We start from the raw sequence: 15,348 nt of genomic DNA, 5'->3' as shown, positions 1-15,348 counted from the left end.
TGTTTTGAATCTGCTCATTGTAATTTTGTGGCGTTGTCCTTTGTTTTAGTATTATTTGAAAGGGTAAATAACTGTTCTTTATTTACCTAAAATCCACCTTTCATGATTTTATAAACTTCTATTATGTCTCCTCTCAGCCGTCTCTTTCCAAGCTGAAGAGACCTAATCTGTATAGCCTCTCAAAGGAAAGATGCTGCATTCCCTTTACCATTTTATCACCTTCTCCTACACCTTTTCTAAACAGAAGGCTAGAAAGAACAAAACGCTACAAAGAACTTCGTTTTTTCCATGACTAGCATAGCTACTAGAACTCTGCACTACAGAATGGAACAAAGCATAACATGCACATGATTTGCCAAGCTGGAGAGAAAGGAAGCCCAATGTGACAGAGACCCATTTACCAACTGTGACAATTCTGAGATGCATCTCAAAATTCAGTTCCTCCTGGTCACACCTTGTAATACTATTTTCACAGTTCTATTCTTCTGTGAATAGTGTAAAGCTGGAACTCACTCAGATTTTTCGGTGACAAGGTAATTCAGATCCAACCCTTTCCTTCCATATGACAGACTATCTGCAAAGTGTAGACAGGCTGGCTGGTGCCTTACTCTTCATCTTCCCTAATGGGGCTCTACTTTGTGATCTTCTTGCATCTCTCTTCTGTGACTCAGCTTTGGTCACTGACCCCAAAAGCTGAGAGCCACTGCACTGAAAACACAGCAAAATTAACAGTGTGGTGGCGAAGGGGTAGCAGTCAAGCTCTTGAGGTTCGATCTCCTAAAAGTATTATCCACTGACGTGGTTAACACTAAACTACAACTGACTGCACCAAAATAAAGTCTAATCTGATCACACAGACACAGCAAATCTACCAGGGATTAAAAAAAAAAAAAAAAAAAAAAGACAGCCTTGGAAATCATCTAAATGCTGCCGTCCTTGCAGTTTTTTTTTTTTGAATGTTAATTTACTATGTGCATAAAAGTAGGAAAGAACACTGTTTGCTGCCTCAGTTCTTTGTAACAAAAGAGTGAATTTAATTTAAAAAACTATCAGAATACTGCGAGGATAGGAATAGCCTCCAGCTCAAAGCTACAAACTGCTGGCAGGTTATGGAGATTAACTAGCCAGCTTCACAGAGTTCCTTGCATGACCAATCAATTTATTGGATAAATAATGCATAATCTTAAATTGTACTTGAAGTAGTACGGCTTAGAAATTATATAATATTGCGGGGAAAACTAAAAAATAAGAAATCTATTAACAAATAAGAAAATATGAGGTGGGTATGGAGAATTCATGCCTGCTTTATATATTACTAGAATTCATGCTAGTGGTCTTAGCCATGCAGATGGCTAGATTCATTTGCAGAAGCGACCTTCTTCATGTTCTTTCTTCACATGATCTGGCTGCTAACAAAATGGTAGACCTTTCATGCCCAGACCTGAATTTAGGCATACACAAAGGAAGGCAGCTGCCTCTGTTGCCAAGCATCATAGGTGCCGGAGCACAGCTCCTGCTGCCATGCCTTCATCTGGGACTGCGAACGGCACACGCTCTTACCAGCAACAGATACTCTATATGTATGCCTCCGCGTGACAACGAGCCCTGCCCCAGTGTGAGGGGGTGAGGGTGCTGCAGGGTCTGTAGGTGAGTGAGGGCTCGTGCAGCCCCCGCACTGATTTTTCTTCATCAGGCTGCTAACAAGACTGGGCCACTCTACAGGACCGGCAGCAGAGGTGAGGAGGACATCGGGAGAAGGGAAGATCTGGATAGGGGCAGTAGTTCTGGGTTGGGTCTCCCCACACCTCCAATGACTTCTGAGTGGAGACCCTCCCCCCCCCCCCCTCCAATTAAGGGGACCCAGGAAACACCCACCACCATTGCCCTACTTTTAAATCCAGCCCTGTTCATGTCACCCTCTTCTCTCTCTACAAAACACTCAAGACAATTTTTATCAAGTTTATTTGTATTGTATTTATACTGAAATAAGTTGGAGAACATTTTACTGTACAAGTCTGGGTGATGGGACTTGCTCAGCTTTGCTGTTCCGATGTCCCACCAGTGTCAGACTCCCCCCCACGTGAGCACAAGAAGAAACATGCTGAGTGCACACACTGATGCCCACGTACACCAAACTTTACATCTGGCTTTATACTGTAGAAGGCGGCCCTTCCTATAGAACCTGAACTGAACTTCCTTTTTAACAACTATTTGTACCATGGTAAATCCAGCAGCTAGAGTTGGATAAGGCACTATCAACACCAAATCAGAGACACGCATTCTGACGTATAATATAGCAAAAAAGTGCTTGTAGTAAATAAGAACTAAACATCTGTAATGACTTCTTATGTACCCGTACATTAACTGCACTGAAAAAGAAAGTACTCAGAACCCACAAGGAATTTTACAGTACCCAAATAAAAACACAAGAGTACATTTATATCTTCTTAGAAATTAGAGATATAAATATATAAACAGTACAGTCTGACAAATGCAAACTGTAATCTGTCATACAACAGCATCCTGTTTTCTGAGAAAATGTGCAGCAACATGGAAAGTTCAAATATCAGGCACCTTATACTTAGTGGGGAAAAAAAAACTCACAAATTTATTCTATACGAATTGCAATGTTTTGTTCTAGAAAGTAGGCCTTCATCAAAGAATGCAAAATATGCAGCGGCAGCCTGCATGACTATACACTGTACAGCAGTTCAGGGATGAGAATATGTATCAGAATGCTATGAAAATAGTACCATACCTACGGCACTTTATATCCTCAGCGCTGCCGTCTCCTGTGAGACTAACATGATCAGTAATGTATGTTGCCATCGCATTTCAATGTGTAGTGCTGAGACATGAGCTACATAGTATTAGCCTTCAGTGGTGATGCATCATTAAAATCCTCAAGGATTCCTCCACAGTGGCAAACACTCAGCAATTTTGTACAAATGGAACAATATGTTATGGATGGGTGCTCGTGAAAAAGAAAATCCTGCAAATTGCATTAGTTTGGCATTAAAATATGTTGGCAGTTCAGGATGCCCAAGAAATGAATTAAGATAATTAATAACAGCGCTTTTGCAAGCTGCACCCAGCTCTGCTCACTGAATATTCATGGTGGTTACAGTGACGTTTCTGTGCATCATTCATGCTCTCACCTGCTGTGTGGTGCTGGTGACAATGCCCTGCTGCAGCCGGTAAGCCTGCTCCTGTAAGTACTTCCTGGTTTCATGATTCCGAAGCAAGTAATTTTCTATCTAAAGAGGAAAAAAAACCCAAAACACAATGGAATGCAGCTGGATCAGGGTACGCAACTATTTGTTTCTAATTCCTGCACTTCAATTTTGCAGTTCCTCAGCTGCATAAATGGCCAAATATTCTATTCTTAGGCTTCTATACTGCCATACTCTCAAGGATGCAGTGTGATTTACAACAGATTCCAAAAAATAAACACATTTTTAAAAAAAAATAACAATATATTATTCTAAACATAATGCAGTGTGGGTAAAGAAAATAACAATAGATGCAAATAAAATAAATCCCTTCAACAAATCCCATACATAAAAATCCAATATGTTGAAGATATTCAGCCTCAGAGCATTTTGTTTCATACTGCAAATAAAAGATGTAAGACTGGTTTGGGGGATCCTTTGCTCTGTCTTGCAGAGATTTATTCCTGTGTGTGATGCTTCTCCCACATCTCCATTTTGCAGAATAGATTCCTGAATTTTAAAATAAAGCATGCTAGAAAATAACTGAATGGGATGATAAAAGCAAACAGGTTTTTAAGCTTATTGTTGCTCCGGGCTTGGATGTATTTAAACACATATTTTCTCCTTTCTATAGGTATAAACTGAAGTTAATCGTTTCTCATTGATTCTGTTCTTCTTTATTTCTACCACTAATCACTAAATACTCTCAGAAGTGGGGCGAGCAGCTTCTGATCCTCAAAATCATTCTGATATCCTCTGTTAGTGCCACAAAGGGAAATACAAACTTTTCAAATCATTGCATCTCAAACGATTCAACAAAAATGATGAGGTGCAACAGATGTTGCCGCCAAGTAATGCACTCAATCGCTCCTCACATCAACAAAGTCTGATCAAACCAAGAGAGATAAAGCTGCAGCAGCACTCTAATTACTGTGCTGGTAAGTTTAATTTACTTGTCTCACTAGGTATTGGCTATTTCCAAGCCATTTCCGAAACAGATTATATTAAATCACTTTCTATTAATATATATTCCAAAATACCAGTCAGGATTTTTTTTTTTTTTAGGCAGTGGCATTTTTTAATCCAGTGCTGCTGTCCTGAGGTGATCCTAACCTAGGTTATTCCTGAAACATGACACTTCCTGCCCACAGTTCTGCTCCTGTTCCCTGCACTAGGAATCAAACAGTAAAACGGACAGTTTGTGTTAGGTTAGTTTTCGAATACAGTAACTAGTAATCTGTAACAGACCACCCTTTAAAAGTAACTAACAACCTTGCCCACTGATCAGCCCCTATTTGTATATTATCAATTAGTTCTTTTAAATGTGGTAAAGTATTTGCATCTGCCTGCCTGCACATATTGCCTACAAAAGTGCCACAAACGGGCCTGGTTTTCAGGATATCCGTAATGAATATGGAGGAGATATACCTCCATGCACAATCTTCACCGCATGTGAACGTATTCATTCCGGATATCCTGAAAACCAGACCCGTTTGTGGCTCTCGAAGACTGGCTTTGCCTACCCTGACCTACAACATTTCAAACGCAGACTTTGTGCTGTTTGCGCCCATTGTTTGGTAAATCACAAACCTAGTCAAGTCTATGCGTGAAACCTTGGGAGAGGCAAACATCCACTTTGATAGTCAGCCCAACTGCATGTAACTAACAGGAACAGAATAATTTTCTGATTCTCCTGTCCGCAGATGGCTGTTACAGGCTCATGTTTAATTTCTTGTTTGAAGCAGGCAGTCCTGCTTTGTGACTGCGTGTATTCACACCAGCCCTGCTAATCAATGGGCTTTGCAAATAATCTATACTCTGCATTCCTCCAACTGCAAAGGATCGAGGTCAGACTTTACCTTTTGTAGAGCTTCTTCTGTTTTTTCTGGATTGTTTTTCAGTGCTTGGGAAGCATCATTCACAGGTATTGGCATAAATCTCAAAGTATAATTCCTATGTAGAGAAAACAGAATATATAAATACCCTCTTATTAAAAAGGATTTATAATGGCAGGCTGGCCTGGTGGCTCGGAGGCAGCACCAGGAGTGCTTTAAGGCTCTAGCGCACAATGCAAAGCAGCAGGACTGTTCTTTAGATAAGTGTTCTCAGCCATAGAGTGGCAGTGAGGTACAGCTCCCACAACCCTGCTTTGCTGCCTACTTCCACCCTCCTGGGAACTTAAAAAAAAAAAAGGATTTTTGCACTTCTACCTCACTTCCGCCCTGAGTGGCTTTTTAAAAATAAGTTGCTTATTTTGCTGCTCCTCAGCAGGAACGAAAAGCGGGTTACTGAAAAATTTCTCAGCTGCATATGGAGAAGAGCTGAAGTACACTGCAAGGTGAAAGACATTTTCATTTTATTTGCCACAAAAAGTAGAGGAGGAGGATGGCTGTGTGCAGCAGGACTTACCGTGATAGGGTGTTCAAATTATGGACCTGATTTTCTGCAGGTAAACCACCGTTTGAAATTTCATCCGATGTCTTTTGTGAGGGGGGGGGGGGGGGGGGGGGGGGGAGCGGGTGTGGAACCTGATATCCCATGCAGTTTTACTCACATGGGAAACAGGAACTCTGGGGGCGGAGCTGGGTCGGGGAAAGGATTTACGCACGCACTTTCAATTTCTTAAGCCTGCAAGTTAATCCACATAATATCTAAGTTACGACTGCCATCAGGAGCAAGTGTAACTTTCTGCAGGAATGCACATCTGCGGATGCTCAAAGTGCATTTTTGTGGAAACCCCCCCTTTGAAAATGAGAGCTAAAGTGTGCTAGTGGACTTTAGCCCCATGTGGACCGTTGAAAATTACCTGCTGTGTGTCCAATATTTCTTTTACATTTCTCTTATTTTAAGCACAAGTTCTATGGGTTACTCTTTTTAGATTATGCAGCTCTGAGTAATATCACATTTAGCAGGAATTCATCTGCGACACTGATCTAGGACTGTCTGCATGTGGGAGCCTCCAAATCTAGTGTTGTACTGAGCCCCAAAATGTCTTCAACTGGTCATGGGAAGGGCTGCGCACTGCTGGCTGTATGATTCCCAGCTCGGGTCTGATTCCCAAGGCCACTCAAGACTGGGGATGCTGCAGAGACTTGACTTAGGGCTGATGGACTGCATAAGTCTGGAAGGAGCCCAAGCACATGGCAGAGGACTAAAGAAAGATAGGATTAGGAATGTGCAGCAGGAAAAAAAAAATCATCTCATTTTAAAATGTTTTGTGGGGACCCTAATTCATTTCTTTAGTTTCAAAAAAAAAAAAAAAAAAAAAGTTTTTTTTAGTTTGATTCGTTTATGTTTAAAACTAAAGTCAATGGGGGACTGGGAGAACTTTCCATTGTTGTGGGCCTCTGATATGATTAAATACCTAGGGGTAAAAATACATAAGGACTCCCGACAATGGTACAGTTATAATGTGACCCCCATGCTAAAGACATTCCAAGAGAAAGTGAATAGTTGGAACTCGTTACCTCTCTCTATTTCGGGGAGGATAGCTTTAGTGCACATGATACTGCTTCCGAAGCTATATCTTCTACAAATGACTCCTTTCTACCTTTTAGCAAAAGACATCCGAGCCCTTAATTGGATCTTTGGCAGATTTTTCTGGAGCCCCAAACGGGCCAGGATGGCACTCTCCAAATTAACCATACCTAAAGCAGAGGGTGGAATGGGTGTTGCCAATCTACGCTTCTATAATATATTGCTTGTTTGCTGCTCACCCTGAGGGAATGGTTAGGTTATGGCTGTGACTCATACATGCTACGACTAGAAAGGGAATTCCTTAAGCCCAGGAATTTATCTTTTGTGGTACATGCCACTGGTCATCTCCCACAGTATGTTATCTAACGCGATGAGAAGTTGCTGGAAATTTATTAGACTGGAAACGGTCCTATTATTTACCTTTACTTGGTAATCCGGATTTTCCTGCAGGCATGGCTAGCAAAACACTGATAAGGCTGAAGGAGAAGGGCATTTTTAATATGCTCCCTTTATAGACTTGCAGACTAAAGGTGTACGTTCTTTCGATTATTGTCATCTTAATCTGGTCCAAGCTGATTATCTTATATATTTACAGATTCGCAGCTATATACAAGCTCTCTCATCTCTCTGGACCAGGGAAATTACCAATGGTCCTTTTCAGAGATTTCTACATCTGACTTCAGCTAAAATGGTGAAAATTTCCATGTATTATAAGTTTCTGCACAACACATCTCGGTATGTTTTATATAAATCTGCAGCTGCCACATGGTCTAATGACCTGGAGCGAGATGTGTCAGTAAAAGCTTTGCGGAACAGTGACCAGGTGCTCTATATTGCAACACCTAGCATGATCATGCGTGAAATGCACTTTAAGTTATGCATAAGTTGGTTATTTGGCCCCGCAAGGCTTTCCTGGCTGGTATTGTGGCTTCCTCTGCTTGTACCAAGTGTAATCAATCTGATGCGTCTTTCATACATTGTCTGTGGGCCTGTGCTCAGATACAACATTTCTGGGCTGGAATTTTTCAGCATCTTACTGATTCGGCAGAGAGTACAGGGTACTGGGACATACAATTTTGCTTGCTGGGAACCTCAGATCATCAATGCCCAAGACCTAGCCCGAGTAGGCTATTGTTATATAAAGGATGCATAACGGCTCTACAAATTATTCTGCGACACTGGATATCCACCACACTCCTATCATTTAAGGAATGGATGGATGCCATGCTGGACTTATACCTTTTGGAAAGGAAATATATTCCGACCAGTTAGCAGAAGAAACTAACACTGTTCAAGACCCTCTGGGATCAGTTTATCAAACAGTTGCCCTCTGCCACAGACGTCACTTCAATACATGCCTGAACTCGATATAACCTACTGCAATGCATGGATAGCTGATAACTTTGTCAATTCCAGGCCTTGTACAGCGGGGACGGCTGGGGAGGGGGTAACACTCAAAGCTCGTATTAGAGCTAGTACACTGCTCCAGGAATCTTATTGTTGCTATCTGGACTTGTTGTCAATCTTGGTTGATGTTACCGTGGTTAATATTGAAATGCAATAAAAACAATTACAAACAAAAAAAAAAGTCAATGGGGGAAGCATTACAGATAATTTTCAGCCTATATTGGGCTTCAGAATAGGAGTTTTCTAATCAACTGTCTTAAAACCTGTAGGAAGAAATCAAAAGAAGGGGAAAAGAACTCCAAGGCATCTAGAAAGACTGAGGATATGGAAAGTGGAAGCAAAATGGGCACGAATAGTTTACAACTCCATAAAGGGGCAAAGGGGTACCAGCACTGGCAGAATTTCACCAAGTCACTGTAAGAGGAGCAGAAAAGCAGAAAAAGTGGGAAGAACAACCCAGATCTCCAAAAGAGGACACCAGCAACAATACTATGAACCCTTGATGGCATCTCAAAACCTTGAAATGGTTATGCTTGAGTATTTTTTGTCTAGTACCCTATTTTCTTCTTCAGAATGAGTATGTTTTTAGCAAAAAAACAAAACAAAAAAAAACCTTCCCATTTCCTGTACCTGAACTCTGGCTGTGGCGCTTCCTCATTTATTGGTTTTGCATGAGTTCCTTCTTACTACTTTAACCTTTTATGGCATTCAGTTCAGTAAAATGGTTTCTCTTGAGCATCTTTTGTCTTGTAGCAGCAGTTCCTTCCTCTGAATGAAGGCTTTTTTGGATAAACCACCCCAGTTTAATCAGACATACAACTGAGTGGGAGAAGCAGGCTGAGACTGTTTGAGGAAAGAAAGAACCATAGAACAGGTTTGGACTCTGGTAATGAAAACTGTCTTTTTTTTTTTTTTTTTTTTTTTTACTTCTTTCAAATGTTTGTTTTGGGGACAAAAAACAAAACCCAGTATAGTAAACCAAGCAAAGATCCAGTGTGGAAAGAACACCCCAAGGCTCCAAAAGAGGTTACCAGCACAATGCGACAAACTCTTAATGGCATCTCAAGTGGCAAACTGGCACAGAAACTGGCACTAGCATCCTAAGTCAGCATGAAGGTGGCAGAAAAACCTCCAAGTCAGGCACTGATTAAGGGGCCAAGCAGCACAAAGAGTGGCTTCAAGGTTCCAGAACACCATGGGAGGTCCTGGCAAGGTGTTAGCTCTGGGGTACGGCACCAAGGCACAAAGACCCTCCAAGGTGCAGGGTGGAATTTAGATTTTCTTGTAGAATGGGTTTGCTAAACGTAAAGGTTATCATCACAATTAGTACATCACAACGGTTTTTCTAATCATTGTGGGTTGGTTTTCCAGGAAAGTAGTGAGGACTGCTTTATTTAGAGACCAGTCCCCACACTGAGCTGCCCTCAGCCTGATCCATTTCCTGATTTTGCATGAAATCTCTGGCACTAAAGTTTTATCACATGCATACATCAAAATGGTTTCTCTTGAGCATCTTTTGTGATATGCTAAGTGTGATAATATCAAATTCTTACCCCTTGAAGTCACTCCTTGTGCTGCTTGGCCCACTTATCAGTACCTGCTTTGGCGGTTTTACTGCCACCTTTTCTGCTTAGTTCCCCCCCTTCATGTTGACTTAGGATACTAATGCCACTTTCAGTGCCATTAAGGGTTCATGACACTGTTACCACTTACCAGCCTTTTTTAGAATCCTGGGATGTTCCCCTCACACTTAATCTCTTCTTGCTTTGCCATACTGGGACTACTTTTTGGGCTCTTGCTGGCAGTACCAGTGCCAATCTGGCCAATTTTGGACACATTTACTTTATCTGCTCTGCCTTTCCCTATTTCTGACACGTTTTTATGAAACTGGGGACGTGAAGATTACAATGATTTAATATTTTGCATTGTAACTGTAATGCCCACTGGCTGTGCAGGTACCGCACTGAGAAACTGCTGCAGTGAGTATCACACTGTCTGCTCTACACTACTTCTCTGACAGACAGGCTTCACAACACAGCCTGGTATGCTGCAAGCTCTGCCCTGCCCTCACTGCTCACACTGTGCCTGCTGCCAGGCAGAAAATAAATGACTAATCTCAAGTGTACCTAAGGCTTCAATCACCAGAAAAGAAAAACAGAATAGCAACTGCAAGTGAAGCAATACAAATTTGCTATGACACACAGATAGTGTGATGCAGCGCTGCCTCACTGCATCTCTTGTGTGACTGAATGACTGCTGCTGGCACAGTGAAACTATAAAATATGCCACAGCAAAAAACTTTAGCAAGACTTCAGAGAGAGTTCAGAGCTATGCTTTCACACAATGTCTTGAGAAGCAATGTAGAGCAATCTCTGACATGCTCAAGTTTTCAAGATCAGTATGACAGCATCACTGTACCCTGTCTGCAGTGATGTCAGACTGGCAAATTGCTTCGCTGTGATACACCATTCCTTTTGTCTTCTTGACAACATGCTCATCCTCCCCTTCTCTGCTGACTGCCTGCTCTACACTGAATCAAGTTTCTATTATTTCTATGAGTCCATTGACTATAATGGCTTGTAGAAATCATTCTATTTAAAATGAAAGAAACAAATAGGATTCATTTAATTCATGGGGTCCCTTCAATTCTTTTTGGGGTCTGACAAAAGAAACACATTGGCCCCTATTTGTTTTGTTTTCCTATTTCATTTTAAACTAATGCACATGCTTAGTCAGGACGGGATATAAAATACAAGAAAAAAAATCCCCAAGTAAATGTAAGGCTCCTGGTGCCAGATCCTAGCTCTGATTCTGACTGAGCTGGAAACATTTTATTAAAAAAAAAAAAACAAACAAATCTAGCTCCAGGTTATTTAATTATCAGGAACTCTCAATCAGGCTGCTACAGAAAAACACGTGGGAGAGCTGGCAAGCGCCCGCTCTCCTGGGCGCGCGATTCAGGAGGGTGGCCTATGCAAATTAGGGCCCATGGTAAAAGAAGGAGCTAGGGACACTAGCGTATCCCTAGCGCCTCCTTTTTGACAGGAGCAGCGGCTGTCAGCATGTTTGACAGCCGACGCTCAATTTTGCGCAGGTGTCGGTTCTCAAACCCGCTGACAGCCACGGGTTCGTAAAACGGACGCCGGCATAATTGAGCGTCCGTCTTCAGACCCGCAGGCCGATTTAAAATTTTTATTTTATTTTAAATGTTTTTTAAATTTTGGGGCCTCCGACTTAATATGATATTAAGTCGGAGGATGTACAGAAAAGCAGTTTTTTCTGCTTTTTTGTACTCTTCCCTGGTGCCGGCAGGCGTTAATTTTTGAAAGTAAAACGTGCGGCTTCGCTGCACATTTTACTTTCTGTATCCCACGGGAATAACTAATAGGGCCAGCAATATGCATTTGCATGTTGCGGGTGCTATTAGTTTCAGGGGGGGGGGGGGGTTTGGACACCTGCTTGCGATGCGCTATTCCCCTTACTGTATAAGGGGTAAAGCTAGCCAATCGAAAACGCGCGTCCAAATGTGGGCTAACAGTGCGCTCCACCGGAACGCACTGTACTGTATCGGCCCAAATATCTTTTAATTGTTTAGAAGTGAAGCAATGCATAGCTATATACATGCTGTCTACTTGGTGGATGGAATACCATATCATCTCTTGTTGCAATTGCCCAAAAGTATTTTGCAAGAAACAGTTTATTAGAAAATCACAAAAGATCCACTCTTTCCCTCTGTTCCCCAACTGCCTCCACAAAAAAAAAAAATGCTATACACATCTGAATGTGAGCAAAAGCTCGATTGTTCCTTCTAATAGACAATGTTACTTCGTAAGCTCTAGGAAAAGGGCTTTTTCAGTATTGGGGCCCACACTGTGGAATAATCTTCCTGAGGTGTTAAAGAATCTGGTATAATGAAGTTCCAGAAGGGTGTAAAAAAAAATGGCTATGGCAAGACGCCGCCCCAGGCCTCCCTCTTCTCGGCCGTCCAGCCCTGTGCGACCGGTGCGGACCCGCCGGGGTCAGGGGCTCACCTTTCCCAGCACGCTGCTGGACCCACTCGTCCTCCGACGGCCCTCTCTGACCACCCAACGATGCTGCGACCCGCGGTAGGTCCCGCCCACCACCCATCAGGCAGGCGGAGCAAACCGAGCCCTTAAAGGGCAGACGCACGCACCTGGCGTCGCACGACAAAGGGGCACGCCCCTTAGTCCTCCCCATTTGTGCTCCCTCTTATCACCCCCCCACAAACAAAATGATCACTCACTGCACACCCCCTCTAACCCACAACCACTCATTCCCTAACACAAAACAACACACATACCCCCTCACCCACACACAAGCTACAACCTCCACAGCAATAATAACTTCCATACACAAATGACCAAGATGCCTCATAAACATCCCCATAAACCCAAACACGCACATGACAATGCTATCCCTTCTATCATTCATACTGATCAATGCACAATCAGTTTCTAAGAAAATCCCCAACCTATATGACCTCCTAATGGACTACCCGCCCTGACATCCTCTGCATCACAGAATCCTGGCTCAAGAAATCGGACACACCACTCATCAATCAACTACCCCACTCAGCATATAATATCTTCTCACTACCAAGACCCAAAAGAAAAGGAGGGGGATTACTCTTTCTAGCCTCAAAAAATTCAAATTCATTCAATACCCCATCAATCATCCTCCACCCCTGGAAATTGGCCTCTTCAAAACAAAACACCTTCAAATCATGATGGTTTATGCCCCACCAAAATGCCTGGACCTACACATATCCTCCCTCATTGAAATCATCCCATCGCACATCAACATGGACACACCGGCAATCATCCTAGGAGACTTTAACCTCCACCTAGAAGCCACCCCACAGTAGCCCACTTGCAAACTCCTGCTTGAAACCATGTCAGCCATCGGTTTCACACAAATAGTAAACATGCCAATGCAGAAATCTGGCCACACACTTGACCTCATCTTTATCAACAACAAAACTTCACACGCCAACAACCCCCTCACAACCACAAACATCCCATGGTCTGATCACAAACTGATCCACACCACACTCCACCTCAGGATCAACCATGAAGAAACCAGCTACAACAAAAAATACATCAAATTCCCCAAACCATGCCCCAGTCGAGACATCGCAGAAGCCCTACCCACAGCATTAAAGGATCTTAACCTCAACAACGCAAACAAAGCCACCAACTCGTGGCTCAACATCAATGCTGAGATCACAAAATCAAAAATGTCTCATCATCACCAAAGAAATCAAAACCGGAAGCACCCTCAAAGCACCATGGTACAAACACGAGCTGAAAAACATTAAATGATCACTCCGATATGCCAAAAAAAAAAATGGAGAAGAGATCCCACCCCAACCCACCTGAACAAATACAAAGCAATTCTTCACATCTACAAAACTGACATAGAACAGGCCAAACGAGAATACTACGCAAAGAAAATTCACGATCACCAATACAACCCAAGAGCCCTCTTCAACTTTGTCACCAAGCTTACTCAACCCATCCAAACCCCACCTGCAAACAAGAACACCTCTTACCTGCGACAAACTAGCACACGGCTCGATCCAGTAAGGCCGCGGTAAAAACAGTGCGGTAGTGTCAGGCGCACCCTTCCTCCCCGCACGCACAGTTCTCTTCACTAACTCCCCGATACTCTCCTCTAATCGCATGCAAATGCATGCCGCAGCTTTAAAGCGGTAGGGAAGGGTTATGGCCGCGTAACCCATTTTACTGTATAGGCGCTTAATACAGCGCCTATACAGTAACCAGGGTGCGCTGGTACCTGTCATTTCAAATGACATTTGAAATGACAGGCACCAGGAAGTGTAAAAATCAAAATTTGTAAATACCTGTCGGAGGGCCGCGTGGGTCCAGGCGGCCGGCGGGATCCGGGGGGCCGGTGGTCGCGTGTTAAATCTAGGCCGCGGGCGGGTGGGCGCGGCGGCAGCGGCGGGACACGCGTTAGTTCGAGACGGCCGGCGGGCGGCGGGTGGTCGCGTGTTAAATCTAGGCCGGGTCCGCACAGGCGCACATTCATTCATTCACTGCCGGTGGGGGCTGCCGGAGAGGCAACCCCCACCGGCAGTGAATGAATTCATTCATCCAGGCGGAGGAGCCGGCTGCTTTCGCCACCGACTCCTCCGCCTGGATGAATGAATGCGCGCCTGTGCGACCCCTGCGTTTCGGCGCTCAAGGCAGTCACATGCCGTGACGTCACGCCTTGAGCGCCGAAACGCAGGGGTCGCACAGGCGCGCATTCATTCATCCAGGCGGAGGAGCCGGTGGCGAAAGCAGCCGGCTCCTCCGCCTGGATGAATGAATTCATTCACTGCCGGTGGGGGTTGCCTCTCCGGCAGCCCCCACCGGCAGTGAATGAATGAATGCGCGCCTGTGCGATCCCTGCGTTTCGGCGCTCATGGCGTGACGTCACGGCATGTGACTGCCTTGAGCGCCGAAACGCAGGGGTCGCACAGGCGCGCATTCATTCATCCAGGCGGAGGAGCCGGCGGCGAAGCGACCCGGCCTAGATTTAACACGCGACCACCCACCGCCCGTCTCGAACTAACGCGTGTCCCCCCGCCGCCGCTGCCGCCTGGAACAGGCGCCCACCCGCCCGCGGCCTAGATTTAACACGCGACCACCGGCCCCCCGGATCCCGCCGGCAGCCTGGACCGACGCGGCCCTCAGACAGGTATTTAAAATTTTTTTTTTCTTCTGACAGGTTTTATGTGATCCACATCATTACATTTTCTCGATCATCTCTGTATCGCTTTTTTTTTTAATTGTGTTTTATTGTTTTTGAGTGTCTTAAGCGGTGTCGATGGATTTGTTACTAGACTCACAGTCCTAACTCCTACTAGGGGGAGGCGGTAAACTAACACGTTACGGCCGCGGCAAAACAGTGCGTTACTAATGAGATAACTTGAGCGCGCGTTACGGTATCGGAGGGGAATAGCTAATTCCTTCATTATACAGCTAATTCGTTCATTTACATGCCGGGTGCGGGAAGGGTTACGCGTCTGTTTTAAGAAGCGCTACGGACGCGCGAAACTGGAAACTGTATCGCTGATTTGCCTTACGCGTCCGAATTGTGCGCAGGGAGCTCGTTACAGACGAGAAAACTTCAACTGAATGTTACTGTATCGAGCTGACAGTTTTTCCTGGACAAAGTCTCCAAACTAATAAACACCCGCATCTCAATCTACCAAGGATATGAC

At 44.0% G+C, this 15,348-nt stretch overlaps 1 protein-coding gene across 2 annotated transcripts in view; it reads right to left on the bottom strand.

The window, feature by feature from the left end:
* The window catches only part of CARMIL1 (capping protein regulator and myosin 1 linker 1), a 511,281-nt gene that overhangs the window by 117,281 nt on the left and 378,652 nt on the right, over positions 1 to 15,348 (bottom strand). For both annotated transcript variants that reach the window (XM_029590792.1, XM_029590793.1), the window contains exons 23-24: positions 5,072 to 5,165; positions 3,159 to 3,257 (exon numbers count right to left, since the gene is read on the bottom strand). In XM_029590792.1, coding sequence (XP_029446652.1) covers positions 3,159 to 3,257; positions 5,072 to 5,165 — 193 coding nt within the window. The remainder of the gene's footprint in view (positions 1 to 3,158; positions 3,258 to 5,071; positions 5,166 to 15,348) is intronic.

Source organism: Rhinatrema bivittatum, chromosome 2, assembly GCF_901001135.1.
Source record: "Rhinatrema bivittatum chromosome 2, aRhiBiv1.1, whole genome shotgun sequence".
Classification (NCBI taxonomy): domain Eukaryota; kingdom Metazoa; phylum Chordata; class Amphibia; order Gymnophiona; family Rhinatrematidae; genus Rhinatrema; species Rhinatrema bivittatum.
Note: the sequence above shows the minus strand (reverse complement) of the source record. Positions and strands in the feature narration are given on the sequence as shown.